General features: G+C 45.7%; 1 protein-coding gene across 2 annotated transcripts in view; it reads right to left on the reverse strand.

Moving 5' to 3' along the window:
* Nucleotides 1-4,989: 4,989 nt before the first annotated feature.
* The window catches only part of CCDC50 (coiled-coil domain containing 50), a 38,120-nt gene continuing 27,112 nt past the window's right edge, over nucleotides 4,990-15,997 (reverse strand). Inside the window, exons 6-11 of one of the 2 annotated variants that reach the window (XM_082003625.1) lie at nucleotides 11,729-12,430; nucleotides 8,916-9,022; nucleotides 8,263-8,307; nucleotides 7,614-7,718; nucleotides 6,422-6,501; nucleotides 4,990-5,393 (exon numbers count right to left, since the gene is read on the reverse strand). In XM_082003625.1, coding sequence (XP_081859751.1) covers nucleotides 5,258-5,393; nucleotides 6,422-6,501; nucleotides 7,614-7,718; nucleotides 8,263-8,307; nucleotides 8,916-9,022; nucleotides 11,729-12,430 — 1,175 coding nt within the window. In that variant the 3' untranslated portion in view covers nucleotides 4,990-5,257. The remainder of the gene's footprint in view (nucleotides 5,394-6,421; nucleotides 6,502-7,613; nucleotides 7,719-8,262; nucleotides 8,308-8,915; nucleotides 9,023-11,728; nucleotides 12,431-15,997) is intronic. The other variant, XM_082003626.1, reaches the window with a different exon arrangement.

Here is a 15,997-nt window from a genome sequence, read left to right on the forward strand (position 1 = left end):
GATTCAAATCCTGACAGGTGGGAATGCAGAGATAGAAAAATACTGTACATACAAGATCCCTTTTACCGAGTGAAGCAGACTGCAGCATTTTTAATTTTTGTCCTTCCTCCCCAAGAGGCAAAATTCAGTGATGAGACTTCACCTATCCCCTAAGAGCTGATATTTTCCCACTTCCACTAAGTTCAAAACCATGAAGTTCTTTAAAAAAAGATGAGATTAACCTGTTGGATCTATCCACGACGATGACAACTGCTTCTTGCTGCAGGAAGCTGTTACAGTCCACATTAAGACAGTGTTTCATAGCAAGGTGACTCAGATCAGCCTGCTGAAGACATCGAGTATCCCTGCATATAAGGCACGATCGCTTGGGTTTGACCAACCTCTCTTCTGCAGACCATTGTGCTTCGGACGGAGGCGAGGAGGTGGCGAGGGCTCTTGCTGGTGAGATGTGCCTACTATGGAGATTAGGAAGTGCCAGGATTTCATGGTGATAGAGTTTTCCACGTGGCGCCTGTTGCCTTGTTAATACACACAGTCAGAAAGGGATGCAAGACCTGAATAACCTGGGCCGGGGTCCCAGCAAGGGCTCTGACATGCTATTAAACCCAGAGCAAAACCACAGGCAAAGCTACTGAAACTTGGCAAGACCAGACTGGGAAAAAAAGTTACTTAAACATTTTTCTGTCATAGAAATGAAATATTGCTCCGATTGTTTGTTTTTAAAATATCAACTTCATTGTGCCTCTTTCCAGGGACACATGTACAAGGTGCTGATTTTGCATCTTGCCTGCACAAGCCGCATCTTCTTGACTCTCAGCAGAACCATGGCTGCTGATGCTCAAGGTGAACTGGCTCCTTGTTCATCCATGACCTTAACTCAACTCTTGTTGCCTTCAGTGGGACCATGGAATCTCCTTCCAAAAGTGGTTACTAAACATCAAGTCCAGTTGCAACCTTTGCCTCAGGAAGTCTCTAACCTACTGACTGCACGAGGCCCACAAGGTATATTAGATGAACAATTGCTTCATTTACACCCCATTTACTACATGCTTTCCTCAGCTACCATTCCTAGCATTTCTCTTTCTCAATAGTTGTCAGCCCCTTCTAACAAACCTCAGGGCCCCCCTTTTCACAAGGGCTATGGAAAAATAAAACAGGAGGAACACTTACAAGGAACAGCAAATGAATAAAGGTAGGGAGTAAGAATAAAAAAGGACTAAGGGAGGACAGAGCGCAAAGCAGTCCATAAAGCATTCAGCACTCCCTGAAAGCATCCAGGGAAGCAGCAGATGCTCCTGGGATCCTTCCCTTGGGCTTTCACCTCTTTGTGCCATTGCCGAGAGCTTGGCTGGCCCACGGAGGCCATTAAGGAGATCCTGCAGCTCCAGAGAGTAGGCACGGAGGCATTCTTTGAGCTTTACCCAGCTTCCAAACAAAATCAATGAGAGTTTTCTCTCCTATCATTTCCATTCATTCCCATTGAAGTAAACAATTTCAATGCTCCCAAGCATCCCTCCTGAATTAATAGGTTCTTCAAATGTCAGTGGGCTCACGGCCTTCATGACTTCTCTGATTAGAGTAAGAAGTTACACCAGCCAACTGCAGTACAAGAAAGCCCAGAGCCAGCTGCAGAGGCCCAGGGAGGGCTGAATTCCTATTTGGCGATTTCCCCTTGCCTTGTGTAGAGGGTCATCATTTTTCCTCACGCACAGCGAGTACAAAGCACAATCATTTTCTGATTTGGCAGCATTTTTCCCCCCATCCAGTTTTCACAAGTGCACCAGGTGATGCAAGCAGCAGGGCCTGGGCTGGGGTATTTCTAGAAGAATTAGTATGTAAAAACTGCACCAGGCATTAATTTCACAATAAATACACCCTGATGGCAATGGAGGAGAAAAACCCACGGAAAAAAAGTGGCATTTTCAGCAGCAGAAATTTTGACTGTTACATGAAATACAAAAATAAGGTTTTTACAAGATAAAGTAATTGCAGATGAGGCTGCCACATTGGCCAAAGTTATCAAATAAAAAAAAAGAAAAAATATGGTCTATGTTGTTCTTTTTCCGGAACCTTTAAAACAATGTTAACACTTCTGAATGGACAGAGATGGAACAAGAAGAGGGCACAAGGCAAGGACAGTAAAATCTAGCCGCTGGCTAGGATATTTCCTGAGAAGAAGCAGCAAGCAAGCAAGAGCTTGCAAGTCACTTAAGGGTTCATGCAGGTGAGAAAGCTCATGGTCTGGAAACAAGGGTATGTAGCTAATGGGATGCTGCTGATGCACAAAGTCCTATGTTACAAGATTTTTGGCTAGTGTATGCCTGGAGCAGAGGTCTATCACAGGTAATCTGGTTTTTCACAGGTAGTGAACTGCTGCCAACATGCCAGTGCGGGAAGGAGATGGAAGTTTCTTGAGTTGTTGGTCAAGGCAAGGCATGGGCTCTTGCTGTGGTATTAAACTTGCCCTTATAACTTACATGAAGGAGTTGCCTTGTCTTCCTAGTGATTTGTCTCTGTAACTATCCTGACCAAGGACAACAGCGAAGCTTAAAGCATTACAGCTGCCCTGGGGCTTGAATTGTGCATTAGCGCAAGAGCAGAGCGCCATGATGTGTCCCGATTTCCTATCTGTGCTCCATGCCAGCACGTGGTCTCCCACAAAGCTCTACAGAGCTCTCAGGCTCCTTTCCCAGGCAGACTGGTAGTGAGGGCAAGCAGAGTCATGGCTCTGCCTCCCCTCCTCAGCAAAAGCCAGCAGCAGAATTGCAGCTGCCAGCAGAAGACAGAGTGTGGTGGGACAGACTCGGTGCCAGGCAATAAGGAAGCTGGGCTGCAGGGGCAATGCAGCCGGGCTTGCTGCCGTGAACTTGGCTGGTAAATGAATAATTAGCCTGCACTGGCTGAACAGACTCCAAGCCAGTGTCCAGATGCTCAGCTTTGTAGTTTAAAAATGTACTTGAAAACAATGGCCAAAAAAATTATTAAAAAGACAAAAGGGGGAAAAGGCTACTTTTTTGTGCAAGAGAAGAATGACTTTCAAAGAGTAGAGAGAGAAGCCATCGAAAGGAGGGGGGCGGAGGGAGAGGAAACAAACCATAAACCACTGCATGGGCAAATCTATACAGACAACTTAAACTTGCAGACCCTGCTATGCCCTAGAGAGCAATGCTTTTGCCCTGACTGGAGTTTGGCTGGGGGGCTGGATGGAGCAGTATAGAGCGGAGGCAGCACAGACATTGTGTGGACTGTTTGGCATTCTGTGTCTAGCTCGAAGTTGTCTATAACCGTAGATGCCCAATTCAAGTCTCAATGCCCATATGTCCCCCCTTCAGTGCTATGTTTCCAAGACATACAAGCTCAGACACAAGCTACTGTACTCAAGTGCATCAGCAACTGAGCTAGGAGTTACACTAGTTCCTACTTGGCTTCAGTGAAATTCCTTGGCTTGTACCACACCAAACCTCAAAGCAGGTGACCGCAGAGGTCCCTTCAGGCATTTAAATTTGTTTGTATGATTCTCTCCAATCCACAACTCACAGCTTCACCAACACCCTGGCACACCTTAAAAGTCATGCACACACAAGGTCTAATTTCACTTGAAATTGTATTTCCTCTTAACTGTTCCACCCTATGTCCTGGAGCTAAATGCCTGGTTACACACACTACCCAGATTGCTGGAAACCCTAGAAAGAAATAGAGCAGTTAAGAAATTTTCTTCTGTAGGCAATTTCTTCCTCATCAGTTCCAGGTTCTGGCTTTTCTGGTGTATGTTATGAAGATGCTCTCTCCTTCCGGCAAGGTAGCATGACTGTCAGGTTGGCTCATCTGTGTTATCCAGCACAGGAAGAAACACATTTCCTCTTGCAACTGTCTTTGCTAAGTCATGCTAATATGGAAAGGACTTGTACTTCTGACATTCTGCTGCATTGCCATAACCCAACTCGTTTCTTGGATTTTCCTCCGTGTTGTCCTATTTGTCAAAGCTCCAGCCAAAGCTTAAAAATAAAAAGGAAAGCCTCAAAAGAATATTAGAGGGAGCTACTAGAGTCAGCTAGTTGATTCACACAGCTCAGTGGAGGCTAGATTATACTGCACTGCTTAAGTAATCACATATGAGTAAGAAATTGAAACAAACAATGTTCCTGATTAATATGATGACACTTAGGAGATCCTGGGAGTGGAGGGTGGACATCCCATTGGGTAAGGAATCAAGAAAGTTGCCTGGCAATTCCGGTAATGTTTGCTACAGAAGAGTCAATACCAAAGCTAAGGCTAGCACAGTTTACTGCTTCCTATGGGAACCTGGAAAGCAAAGCAAAGAAAAAAATCTGTAACGATAGATCTAGTGAGGAAAATACTATTTCAGCAGACACCTTATTTGTCCTGCCTCCTTGGATGTCTGCGTGACATCCAGGGTACCAGTAAAGTCAAAGGAAGGACAGGTCCACAAGACAGGCAGATATCTGCATTTCTAGGCTGTGAATGGCACTGTAGCCACATTGTACAGTCTCACTAAAGAAAGCTGAACGAACACTGGGCTTACAGACTCTATAATGTGTCATCAACTTTCCAGCTTGTTTGATGAAGATAGAATGCAAAAGCTTCCCAAACTTTAAGTTTTGGGAAGTAAACTGTCCACATTGAAGTCATAATCAGTGGAGCTGGAAGAAATTCGAGAAATTGAGTCTAACTCTGGCTGCCCCATTCCTCCCCCAGAGACTCTACAGATATCTTAGACAATTGGCATTTGGATTAAAAAAACTGGGGGAGAGGGGGGCAACGCTAACCACACTGCTCTTGTGCCAAATGATTCCAGGAAACAAGTGAACAAAGCAGTGCTGAGATGCTACAGGAACAAAACAAGCCTGTTCTCAAGACAAGCTTCTTTCTGATCATCCCATCCTCTTGCCAGACAGGTGATACTGCAAGGTTTTGAATTGTATTGGATTGTGCAATATTAGTGAGTCACCTAAAATCCATCATGTCATTGTCTTCATGTTATTTCTCCTTCATTTGCTGCCTGGATTTAGGGTCATTCATCATTAAGAGATCACAGAGGACAAGCAGAGAGCAGTTTGACAAACTCAAGGCAAGCCAGTTCAGCTTTTTAGTCTCCCAGCCTGCAACGTGCTTAGCAAGTACAACTCAAACACTGAACAGCATCACCTGCCTGCTGGGGCAATAATATCCATTCCTTCTATTACCATCCCTCTTTCAAACGCCCTGTCTTTCAGGCTGCTTATTTGAGGAGAACTGCTCACAATAACGCTGGGACAACCATGGGCTCGATCCTACCTTTAGGAGAGTGCTCAGGTTTGGGGATCTGGCGCAAAGGGCTGGGCTGGCTTGCAGAATACCGAGCGTGTTCCAAGTCATCAAGGAGAGGCTGTGACCTGCCAAGCCCAGTGGAAAAAAAAAAAAGTGTTGGGAGAAAACCTGAAAGGCATAACAGCATGGGAAAAGCAAAATCTCAGCTACCGGCTTCGTCCCTATCAGTTTGATGCAAACTGTGTCTGGCCCAGACTTTCCACCTGCAGACCAGCTCCTCTGAGCACAGCCTGTTACTGTTTCTGCGGTGAGAAACGCACAGTATTCACTGCTTCCCACAGACCACTTCCATTTATTAACGGTTTCAAGTTGTCAGCAAACAAAGAATTTCCATTATGAAGTTTGATACAAACCTCACTCAGAAGAAAAGAGCAACATTTCAAAAAGTGTTTAACGCTTGCCCAGTTTTAACTCTAGAGTATTTTAATAAGATCTCTCTCAGTCTCAACCTCCACACGTTCTTTGTTGTTTCCTTTACAAATTAATCAAGAATTAATCCAGGCTTGGATCTGGATTGGAAATCAATGCCACCGGGGTCACTTCCAGGGTTCAGTCCCTCATGAGGAGCATCAGGCCAGGGTACCAAGTGATTCAGAAGCAGCACTGGCCTACAGCATGTTCCCACCAACTCTGGGATGTACTCCAAAGCAAAAGGTACTTGTTTGCAATGGGATGTCCACACACAGCAGCAGGAGCAGTGTATGGGGCTTAACTGGGGAGCTGGGACCCAAGGGAGCAATTACTCCTTCCTGCCCAGAGATGACATTTGGTTTCACATCCCCAGAAGTTCTTTAACCATCTCAATGTTTCTCAACAATTTAACAAATGTCACTGCACAAGCTCATCAATCTCTGTCAGTACCAGTCAGGGAGAGAGATATGGACAAATGCCACGAGGACAGCGAGTGACGCATGCCACCACACACCTCAAGAGCTCTGTGCTCTCCACCCCTTTTCAGTGCCAAAACCTCTGGTCTGTACCAAGCCCCATGTGGGTGGGACAGCCTGGTCACCCCACAACTCAACTTAGGACTCAACTTCTGAGCAGCTTCCCAACCGCATTTCCCCAGTTTTATTAGCCAGTTCGAGCTCACCTTGAAGACCTGTCACCTTTGTGTCGCTGAGTTTCAGGTCCTTCTTTTGACCTTGAGCGCGTGGACTCGCTTGCATCATGCTGATGGGAAGACGAAGGGAAAGCAGCTCATCTGTGTGCCTTGCAAGACACCACCCAGTGCACTGAGGCTGCCACAGCTCCATGCAGTCCTTTCATGCTCAGTTTACACACACAATTAACTACAGCCAGACACGTGCAAATGGCAGTATCAGGACTAGTTTCCAGTAAATGAAATTGTTTTTGAAAATATTTATTTTCAAGATAAATTTCAAGATTTATTTTCAAGATTTTCAATGAATATTTTCATATTTTCAAAATTTTTTCATTTGGAAAAAATTAGTATTTTGCTCTAAATGAGACAGCACTGGGGGACCCATCCCAAAGCTGGGGTCGAACGCAGTCAGTGTGTAATGACTGTGCACATGGCTGGGCTGAGCACAAGGGACCAGCTGCACACAGCCATGCTTCTACAAGCACTTGAACACAGTAAGGAGGCTGAGAACATCAGAGCTACCTCCAGCTGGCCCTAACATTAACATAACACCCCCTTTAGCACCTTAACAGTGCAGACCATGAAATCTGTTTCCTATCACCTTCCATAGCTACAGAGGCTAGCCAAGCCTCCGTAGTATCTCTAATACAAAAACCTAGGCTTGATCCACTCACCACTTTCATTAATAGAGCCAATTTTATTATGAAGCAGTGATAACTGGAGCTACAAAAACCTACGCTTGATCCACTCACTTTCATTAGTAGAGCAAATTTTATTATGAAGCAGTGATAACCGGAGCTGCTGCATTGTCCTGTGTCTGTGGTGCACAAACAGAACCAACTACTGCTTTTATTGCTACAGTCCAGATTTCAGTGGAGAGAAGGTCCTGCACCAGGAGGACTGATAGTGCTTAAGGGAGGTGACAAGGTGCTGTGACATCCAGCGCCAACCTCCAAGGCCAGAGCCCAAGGCTTACCTTGCTTGAGGCTGAAGCCAAAGAGCATCTAACCAAGGAGGTGGCTCCAAGAAGCTTGGAAAGCAGCTGAATAACAGACAGCAAGACCCTTGGGATGCAAGAGTCTGCATCATTCCTTTTACTCCCATCACACACCCTCACCACCCTCTGGAAATAGGAATAACATAGCACTTCATTTGTGGCACCTCCTGAAGTTTGACATACCTTCCAGTCTTGATCATGCCTCCTCTTTTCAAAGGAAGATTTTTCTCTCTCCTTCCCTTTCTTGAAAGCCTTTTTCTCCTCAGCCATCAGGAGTCGGGCAATTTCCTAGAAGGGAAAATACAGAGAACGTGTCAGACAGTTTTACTGCTCTTGTGGATTTGAGTTATTTAAACCTTTTCCCATGGACAGCTGCTGAATGGGAAGGGTGCAGAGCCAGGATTTCACCCATCTGTGACCAGAAATCAAGTGACAGAGTGGAATTAAGACACTACATGTAGCATGCCCAGCGGATCCCCGATGTGCCAGAACCACATTTGCAGAGCCTTTCTGCCCTTTACCCCTTTTCCTTCAAAGGGGGGGGTTCAATCTCGCAGTCTCTCTCATAGTCTCCCTTGGGGCTCAGTTACAAGAGACGCTCTTAGACAGCCATGAACTTCCTTCCTCTGCCATGGTTGCAACAGGCAGCGCAACTGCCTGCTTGGCCAGCCTGAGCATATACATGAAATCCAGCTAGGAGCAAATCCCACCGGAGCCCTGAGCTTCCCCAACGAGGAGGGAAAATACCAACTACAGGGGCAGAGAGGACAAGCAGGATTTAGCAGCTTCAACAAGTAAAGGAATGCCGCAAGTGTTTTGACTTCTTGCTCACCTCATCTTGGGCTACTTGAGCTGCCTTCTGATCTGCCTCGTTATCCTAAAAAAAAAAAAAAAGGGGGGGGGAAGAAGGAGGAAAGGTGGGGAACAGAGACAAAAGAGTAACATTTCTCAATTATTCATACCTATTAAATTACTGGGCAGGGCAAGTAGATGCCCATACAAATACGCTACCATCCTCTTCAAATATATGTGGGTAGCTCATTACTTACCTCACAACCCAACACCAAACTGTCATTTCGGCTTTTCAGCCGAGTTCTGCCCTCATCTATCTGCCAGGCCATAGCACAATGCATTGCCCACCCTGCTGCCCTCTCTCTCAAAGATGGGCACTCACCTGTCTCACTTCTGGGCTGACCACACTGACTACAGGCCATCTTCACCTGCCTGGAAGTGTTCAATTAATATCACTCTGCTCCAGTCATTTAATTTTGGGGTGTTTATTTCAGAAAATAGGGCTCTACTGGCTGAATGCCAGCTGTCACTCCATACGTGCGTATATGGGAGACAAAGGTAACTATCAGAATGCACAGTAGCAAGACCTTAGGTCTCAAAGTCGCTATCATACATAAAAGCTTTGCAAATTAAAGTTGTCATCGCTGGCTACATTAGTTCCTTTGAGTTGACCAATGCACCCTCTCTACTTACCAGGAGCTCTTCCTCCTGCAGCTTCCGAGCAATCTCTGCATCAGACAACTCCTGTTCCCTTCGGGGTGTATCATACACGGCTTGCTTCGTCCCCCTCAACTTGGCACCTATAAAATTGTCAGAGAAAACAATCAACTCGCCCATTTCCCAAATGCTTTGATAAGGAAATCCCCACCATCTCCTCAGCCGCCTGCACAAGCCCCACTCAAGGGGAGCGGAGACCACAACAGCATACCTGCCAAACCACTGGCTTGAGAGTACCTCCAGCTGAGGTGCAGCACGCACCTTAGGGAAGTTTCTCTGTGCATGCAAAAGTATCTGATACACCATGTCTTATACGACAAATGCAACTATATGGCAGAAGAGGCCGTGCCCCCTGAAGCAGTATTTGCTGGCACGGTGATGCTAGCAAAGGAATCTTGATTTTTCACACTGTGTTGATACAGATACACTGGCAAAACTGGGCAGCAGAGAGCAACCCAACATCTGTTACGAGCACAGCAGACTGAACACACCTCTGGAGCAGCATGGGCTACAAAAGCTGCCTGGGACACACTCACATGAGGTTTCTGACAATTTCTTCCATGGGCTGGTGCATGAATTTTACAATTCACAGTGAGAAAACATCCAAGTAAACATTTTTGAAGTTCATACAAGGTTCAGTTCTTGCTTTGAGTATAAAGTTTTGTTTATCTGTCTTTATTTTAAAGTTAAATTATCTCCAAGTGATTTAAAATGTTGCATTTGAGAGTATCTCCATGGTCTATTTCCACCAGGCCATCAAGAGTCTCACTGTACCCCTGTTATAAAATGCACAACTTCACTCATATACAATGAATGCCGCCTTCTTCCATCTGCAGCCTGAACTGCACTGTTCAGGCATCTCAGACATCTAAAAGAGCTTTCTGCTTTATGTTCGAAGTATACAAACACTCCAGATGTCTGTCTCTCTTCCATCTCAAACTCAAAAGTTTCACGCCTCCAGATACACCATGTACACTTTTATTATAAATACCTGTTACATCTTACTGGGCCACCTATCAGCTTCCTTCAAACCTTGTAAGACCAAGGGGAAAACACGATTTAACCGATTGACCTCAAAAAACTTTCTGTGCATCTACCAACAAACTACCATCGTACTCCACCAAGCATCCCCAAGACTTCAAACTGCAGAGGGCCAAAGACCTCATACATCAACATGGAATAAAACCATGGAATAGGAAACCAGCTCTTCTACAGGTATTAAAGGAGGCGTGTGCGTTTTTCTGCTTTTTGTTTCATTGGAATTAACCGATCAATGACCTTCAGCGACTAATGCCCCTCTTACAAGCCATCTTAGCATCAGAAGAAAACTTCAGCTCTGGCATATTATGGTTAAACATATGACCTGGCTTTTCCCAGCACACTTTGATCAATCCAAGCTGTGAAGAGCTTCAGTCTCCAGCCAGCACAGAAACTCTGGCAAAAAGCACCAGCTTGGTCAGAGTTAAATTATTCAGAGCGCTTCCAAGGTCAAGGTAAACACAGTTTTACCATGCTGGAAGAAACAACAGCAAGGCTCAGAGGCTCCTGTACGGCATTACCTCTATGAAAAATAAAAATAAGTTTCCAGGAATTGTTTGCTGGCCAGCCCAAGGCTGTTTTCCTCACACTCCAATTGGTGCCAGGCTTCATTGCAATAAATGTTACTTCCACATCACTTCTGCCTGCGCTCGGGGGAGCATGAAGCCCACCATGACCACGGCCCAGAGGAAGAGGATGCGAGTTGCTAGCTATTTTAACTCAGTGTGATAGGATACTGAGTCACTCCGACCCACACTGTACCATGGCAAATCACAATCTACTGATTATATAAAAGACCCGATTAACACCTTCCACTTCCCCAAAGAAAACTTTCGCATGATGAAGACGGAGAATAATTCTCCCTGCATCTCCAGAGACAGACACGCATTATCATCCCCACCTTATTTACATGAAGACTTGTTAGATGGCTTAAAACACAAGTTTCCCATGCTGTGACAGACACAGATCCAAGTCTCTCAACTCCTGCTTTCTCTGAGACAGGTAACCCCCACTCCCAGTGTGGTTTTAAAAGCAGAAAGATGAATCTGGATCTTCAAAGCCCACCAGTCCCCAAGTATTATTGAACAACAAGAACTACACAGGTACACGTTTCCTACAAAAATCTGCTTGTACAGAATTTGACAAGAATCCCATCTTACAAATAGCACCCAGTTGGACACCTAGTGCCACGCCTGCACTTTGCCCGAAGGGCACTGACTGTGTTGCCAGGAGGGTTTTCAGTAAGAGGGGGAGGGACATTGCTGGCTTGTTAGGGCTTAAGCAAACTGTCCTCACTTACAGCCCTGCATCCCATATCAACAAAATACAAGTGTAATCGTAACATTGGGGTTTTGTGAGGTTTCTTTTTTTTTTTCTCCTGTGCAAGGAGACCACAGTACAAAACATATAATGAAAATAAACGCTGGTTGTTGTTTGTTTGGGGTTTTTTTTTGTAATTGTTTAAGAAAAAACACAGGATACCAAGGGCACCATTTCCAACAATACCTTCTTACTCATCCTCTCTGATGCCATGGAACATGTCAGGAAATAAACAGAGCAAGAACGTTAATGGGTAAGAAGAACCTCACTAAATAAGGGAGAAACCTGGGCAGGATTCACCATGTACAGATTGCAGGTGGATATCGGAGACAAGCATCTTCAAAGGAAACACCACAGATTTCAGAGACCAGGATGGGGCATGCAAAAGTCCATCCCCACACGTATCTATGCCTTCCCCATCGCTTGGTTACCTGAATCTTGCTGGCAGTCTCCAACCTTCCCCTGAGGTAGAGCATGTGGGGAGGGAGAAGGTCTCCTGTGTCCCGCCCTTTTGCGGTCTCTCTCCTCACCCCTCCTATGATCGTCTCTAGGTCCAGCATCGTGGAGCTTCTCATCATGCACCGTCCTGTGTGACGAGCGGCCCTGATGACGAGATCTGTGTTTTTCAGGGCGCACCAGCTGACTGCGGCCCCGATGCCAGGTCTCCTGCTGAGCCTCCAGCTCCATCTCAAGAAGAGGAAGGTGCTTTTCTCTGTCTGGCCTTGTTGGCTTTCTGCTGCGCCGCGCTTGATCTGCGAGTCCATGCTCCGACTCCACGTCAAGACTGAGAGGTGTCCAAGCCCTCTCCCTGCCGGCTGCTCTCCTCTCCCGCGGCTCCCAGCTATTGCTGTGGCCACAGGTGCTGCGCTCAGCCTCTTTTTCCAGGTCAAGGCTGGGATGTCTCCTGGACCTCCCCTGGCTGGCCGATTTCCCCTCCTGCCGATGGCCATTGCTGGTGTCACTCGGTTGAGACCTCTGACAATCCTCCGAGGGAGGACGCCCGCGTTCAGAGGCGCCATCAGACGAAGGTGAGGGTGCTCCTCGGTGCTCTCTGCGCCGGCGCGTGCTCCTGTCACCACTGCGGGCCCTGCGAGGCTCGGAAACCTGCTCTCTGGGGTCACCCCAGGGGTGCTCTGAGCAACGGGGGGGACAAACAAGGAGCGGGTTAGTGGTGCGGGGGTTAATGGTGGTCCAGTGAGGCCAGACTCACAGCATGCAGGCGAGGGAGCTTGATGCAAGAAGCTGGAAATGCAGGCAAAGCATGGCGGGGGCAGAAAGAAAAATAACGGGGGTCTACTGCTCGCAGGACGTAAAGGGGACGGAGTGAAACGGCAGGCTGGTAGCAGCAGGGCAGCACGGGAGGCCACGGGGTTGGAGGAGAAAGCACAGGTCCAGCCCGAAAGCGTGTCCGAGCACCTCCTGAGACAAGGACAAGGTAATATGGATGGAGATGAAGGACTTCTAATGCTGCCGCTGGGGCTGAAAAACAGCCAGCGGAGCAGCTCACCTCCTGATGAGACATCACCGCTGCAGGATACTGGAACTGTGGGAGAAAGGCTGGCAAGTGAGGGCGCAAAAGGGAGGTGAGGCTGGGAGGCAACGGAAGGGCATGAGGCCGAGTACAGGATCAGGCTGGATCCTGGCTTAGGAGCACCAGTGCCTTGCCCTGGCTTCGGGCACAAGGTTTTGCATGAGAAAGAACAGCCTCATCTAGCAGGGGAGGAAGACCCACATAAAGCAGAAGAGAAAGAGAGAAGTGGGATGGGATTTTATTTCTTTTTTTAAAAAGCAAGAACGAGATAATGGATAGCTGCAGCATCCGAGTATCTTCCACCACAGACTGCCACGTTTCTCTCGCAGACCCAGAAGTTTCAGGGCCTGCACTCGCCCGTTGCTCAAATGAAAGTTTAGGCTCTGACTGCAGAGGGAGCTGTGGAAATTTAAGGGCAGGATAAGACTTCACAAGACCCAAGCTCCTGACCTCAGCAATGTAGCTGGAAAAGCCGCTTAACTGGCAGACTGGTGGGGAAATTTTCTTTGCTTTTAGTTTCAGTAATAAACCTGACACAGCTATGAGGATGCAGCAGTCTCCCTGTATACAACCTGCTGATGGATTTCTTTTTCAATCAACCTATTTGCTAAGAAAAATTATTGCACTGAGTGAACAATTATTTCTACAGCAGCTTTTCACAATGAAGGTGTATTTCTGAAGAAAAAAAAAATTCCTTGAAACAGAGGCTGATTTGAAACTGAACTAAAAAAAACAAAAACCAGTGTAAGATTTTCCTTCTCCACTGCTGAGAGTTTTTTTTACAGTATCTGAAAATATTTAAAATAGATTTCATTGCACATGAACTGCATTCTGTTTTAATAAATAGCTCTGCCTTCCTTACAGTCATCCAGATTTCAGAAAAAACCCCACCAAAACTGGATGTTCCCTTCAAGTCATTCTATTCAGAGAAAACTTTTTCAGAGCCAGCAAAAATACAGTCCACAGGAAATCCACCTTGAAAACAAAACTGTGTCACTTTTATCCAGAACAGGTATGTTTTTAAAAAAACAAGAACTGTAAGAGTACCCACAGCAGTTCCTGTTAACTCGTTGCGTTTTCTGTTCAGTTTCACATCGTTCATGTGATTTACAGAAAACAAATATCCAATAAAACAATTTAAGTGACTTACTGAAGAATGGAGACCAGGGTCTGAAAGCAAGAGTCAGTTTTTGAACGATACTAACAAGAGTCTAAGAATTAATTCAGTTTTCTCATTAAGGAAAGCTCAATAAATACAGCAGCAAAGAGCAGGAGATGATGAAAGAGCAAAGCATGGCCACGCTGGGAAAGGATGGGTGCAGGTAACACAACCATGCCAGACAGTCTGAGGGAAGATTTGCTTTTGGGGTATGTCGGGGCGATTAACTCCTCCCGCAGCAGGCACCGGTTCCTGCGGCACCTTCTGCAGGGGCCTGTGAACACTCTTTAGTCCTGCTGTTGCTCTCTCAAGCAGAAAGTGATTGAGCGAATGCAGAAATGTTTTTCATGGCACAGATACTTCTGGGAGGAACTCTGTGCCTTCTTTCATGTTTAGTTTTCCACTTTTTTAAAGCTCACATTGCTCTGAAGCAATAGCCCTAATCCACACTCCTCTTGGATGTGGATAAATTTTTGTTCGGTCTCAGGGCAGACTAAAACCCAAAGCAAGCAAGGGCTTTTTTTTTTTTTTTTTTGCTTAAGTTCACAAGTAATGAGGATGACACAAACCAAGGATGCTGAAGCCTAATCAAACAGTGCCCAACTATTTAAGAGGTTCCAGATCAACGGACTAGATGATCCAGGCACCAAAATCCACTCCAGTCCTTTCTAGTTTTTAAGGAGTGAGGATCAAGAGCAGCACTACCATGAATGGCCAGGCAAAACACCTTCTACCTCACCTCCGAGACTACAGATTATCATAGGAAGGAAAATTAGACCCACAAGATATGCCGCTCTCCAAATCCCAACCACAGTCTCAGTTCAGAGAATCACAGGCTTTTGTCAGCTGATTTCTGTTATAAAAATCCACCCTGTCCCACCATCTCAGCATGGCAACACTATTACCTATATTGTATTTTTTCAGGATCTTGTCCCATTTAATTCTGAAAAATGTAAGTGTGGGTTGGCCATAAGACTCCACGATCAAAGTCTTTCCCGGCTCTGTACACATAGCAGGATTTGTGGTCATGACGTTTCCACTTGGTTACTGTTTTGCACTTTGGGCTTTGTGTTTTCTTAGCCATTCTTGAACTTCCTCCCAATTGAAACTAAAATACTTTGTGTAAGTTCAAATAAAAGACACTCAAAATCGCCAATGGCATTGATGTTAAAATGAGAATTAAGAGGTTTGATCTTCATCTTCAAAATCTGTTAATCAAAAGCAGCCCGTCTCTTCCCCAACACATTTTTTTTCTTTTGAAGAGAGAACACAAGAACCACCACCAGTGCACAGCAAAGCCATCCCCAGATTGCTCCATAATTATACACACCCTGATTCTCTCTTCCCAATTTAAAAAAGGTCTGTATTCAATCATAAAAGCCGACCAAGAGAAAGCAATACAGCACTGTGGGTCGTATATTTTCCACAACGCACAGTCCCGGATGATAATCACAGCAGAGACATTCTGTGGAGATGACCTTGTTATTCAGTAAGTCATTCAAAGCGGTTGTGCTAATTTTAATGCTTGGATACATACCTGCAAGGAGTTATTTTGGAAAGGTTGTTCCCTAAACCAGTATTTATTCCTTTATGCATCTAGCCGTGCCAGCATCACAGATGAGCACACAGAACCGTTTCTCTTTGAATGCAAGAATGGAATTGAGTCTGCATTTCTCACACACACACTCGCAGTGTTACACAGAAGTAACTGTGGCTTATTAGTACCATCAGCTACTGTCTTTTTCCAGAGGCCCTTTTAAAACATGCACACATGGGTGTGCTTGTACGTAATACACACCACACCCTCCATCCCTATTCTTCAGGCCATCTTCTAGGACATCAAAAATGATAAAATTGTCTTCCCCGCTGCTTTTTTTTTTTTTTTAATATTTCCTGATTGTTCTAGAATAAAATCTGATCCTGACCCTGGAAATTAATGCAATGCTACAGTGCTGAATGCAGGACTGTAGGATAAGGGAAATCTCCTGAACTGAGTTGCCAGATCATCAG

The sequence above is a fragment of the Phaethon aethereus genome (genome assembly GCF_964289735.1).
Source record: "Phaethon aethereus genome assembly, chromosome: 9".
NCBI lineage: Eukaryota > Metazoa > Chordata > Aves > Phaethontiformes > Phaethontidae > Phaethon > Phaethon aethereus.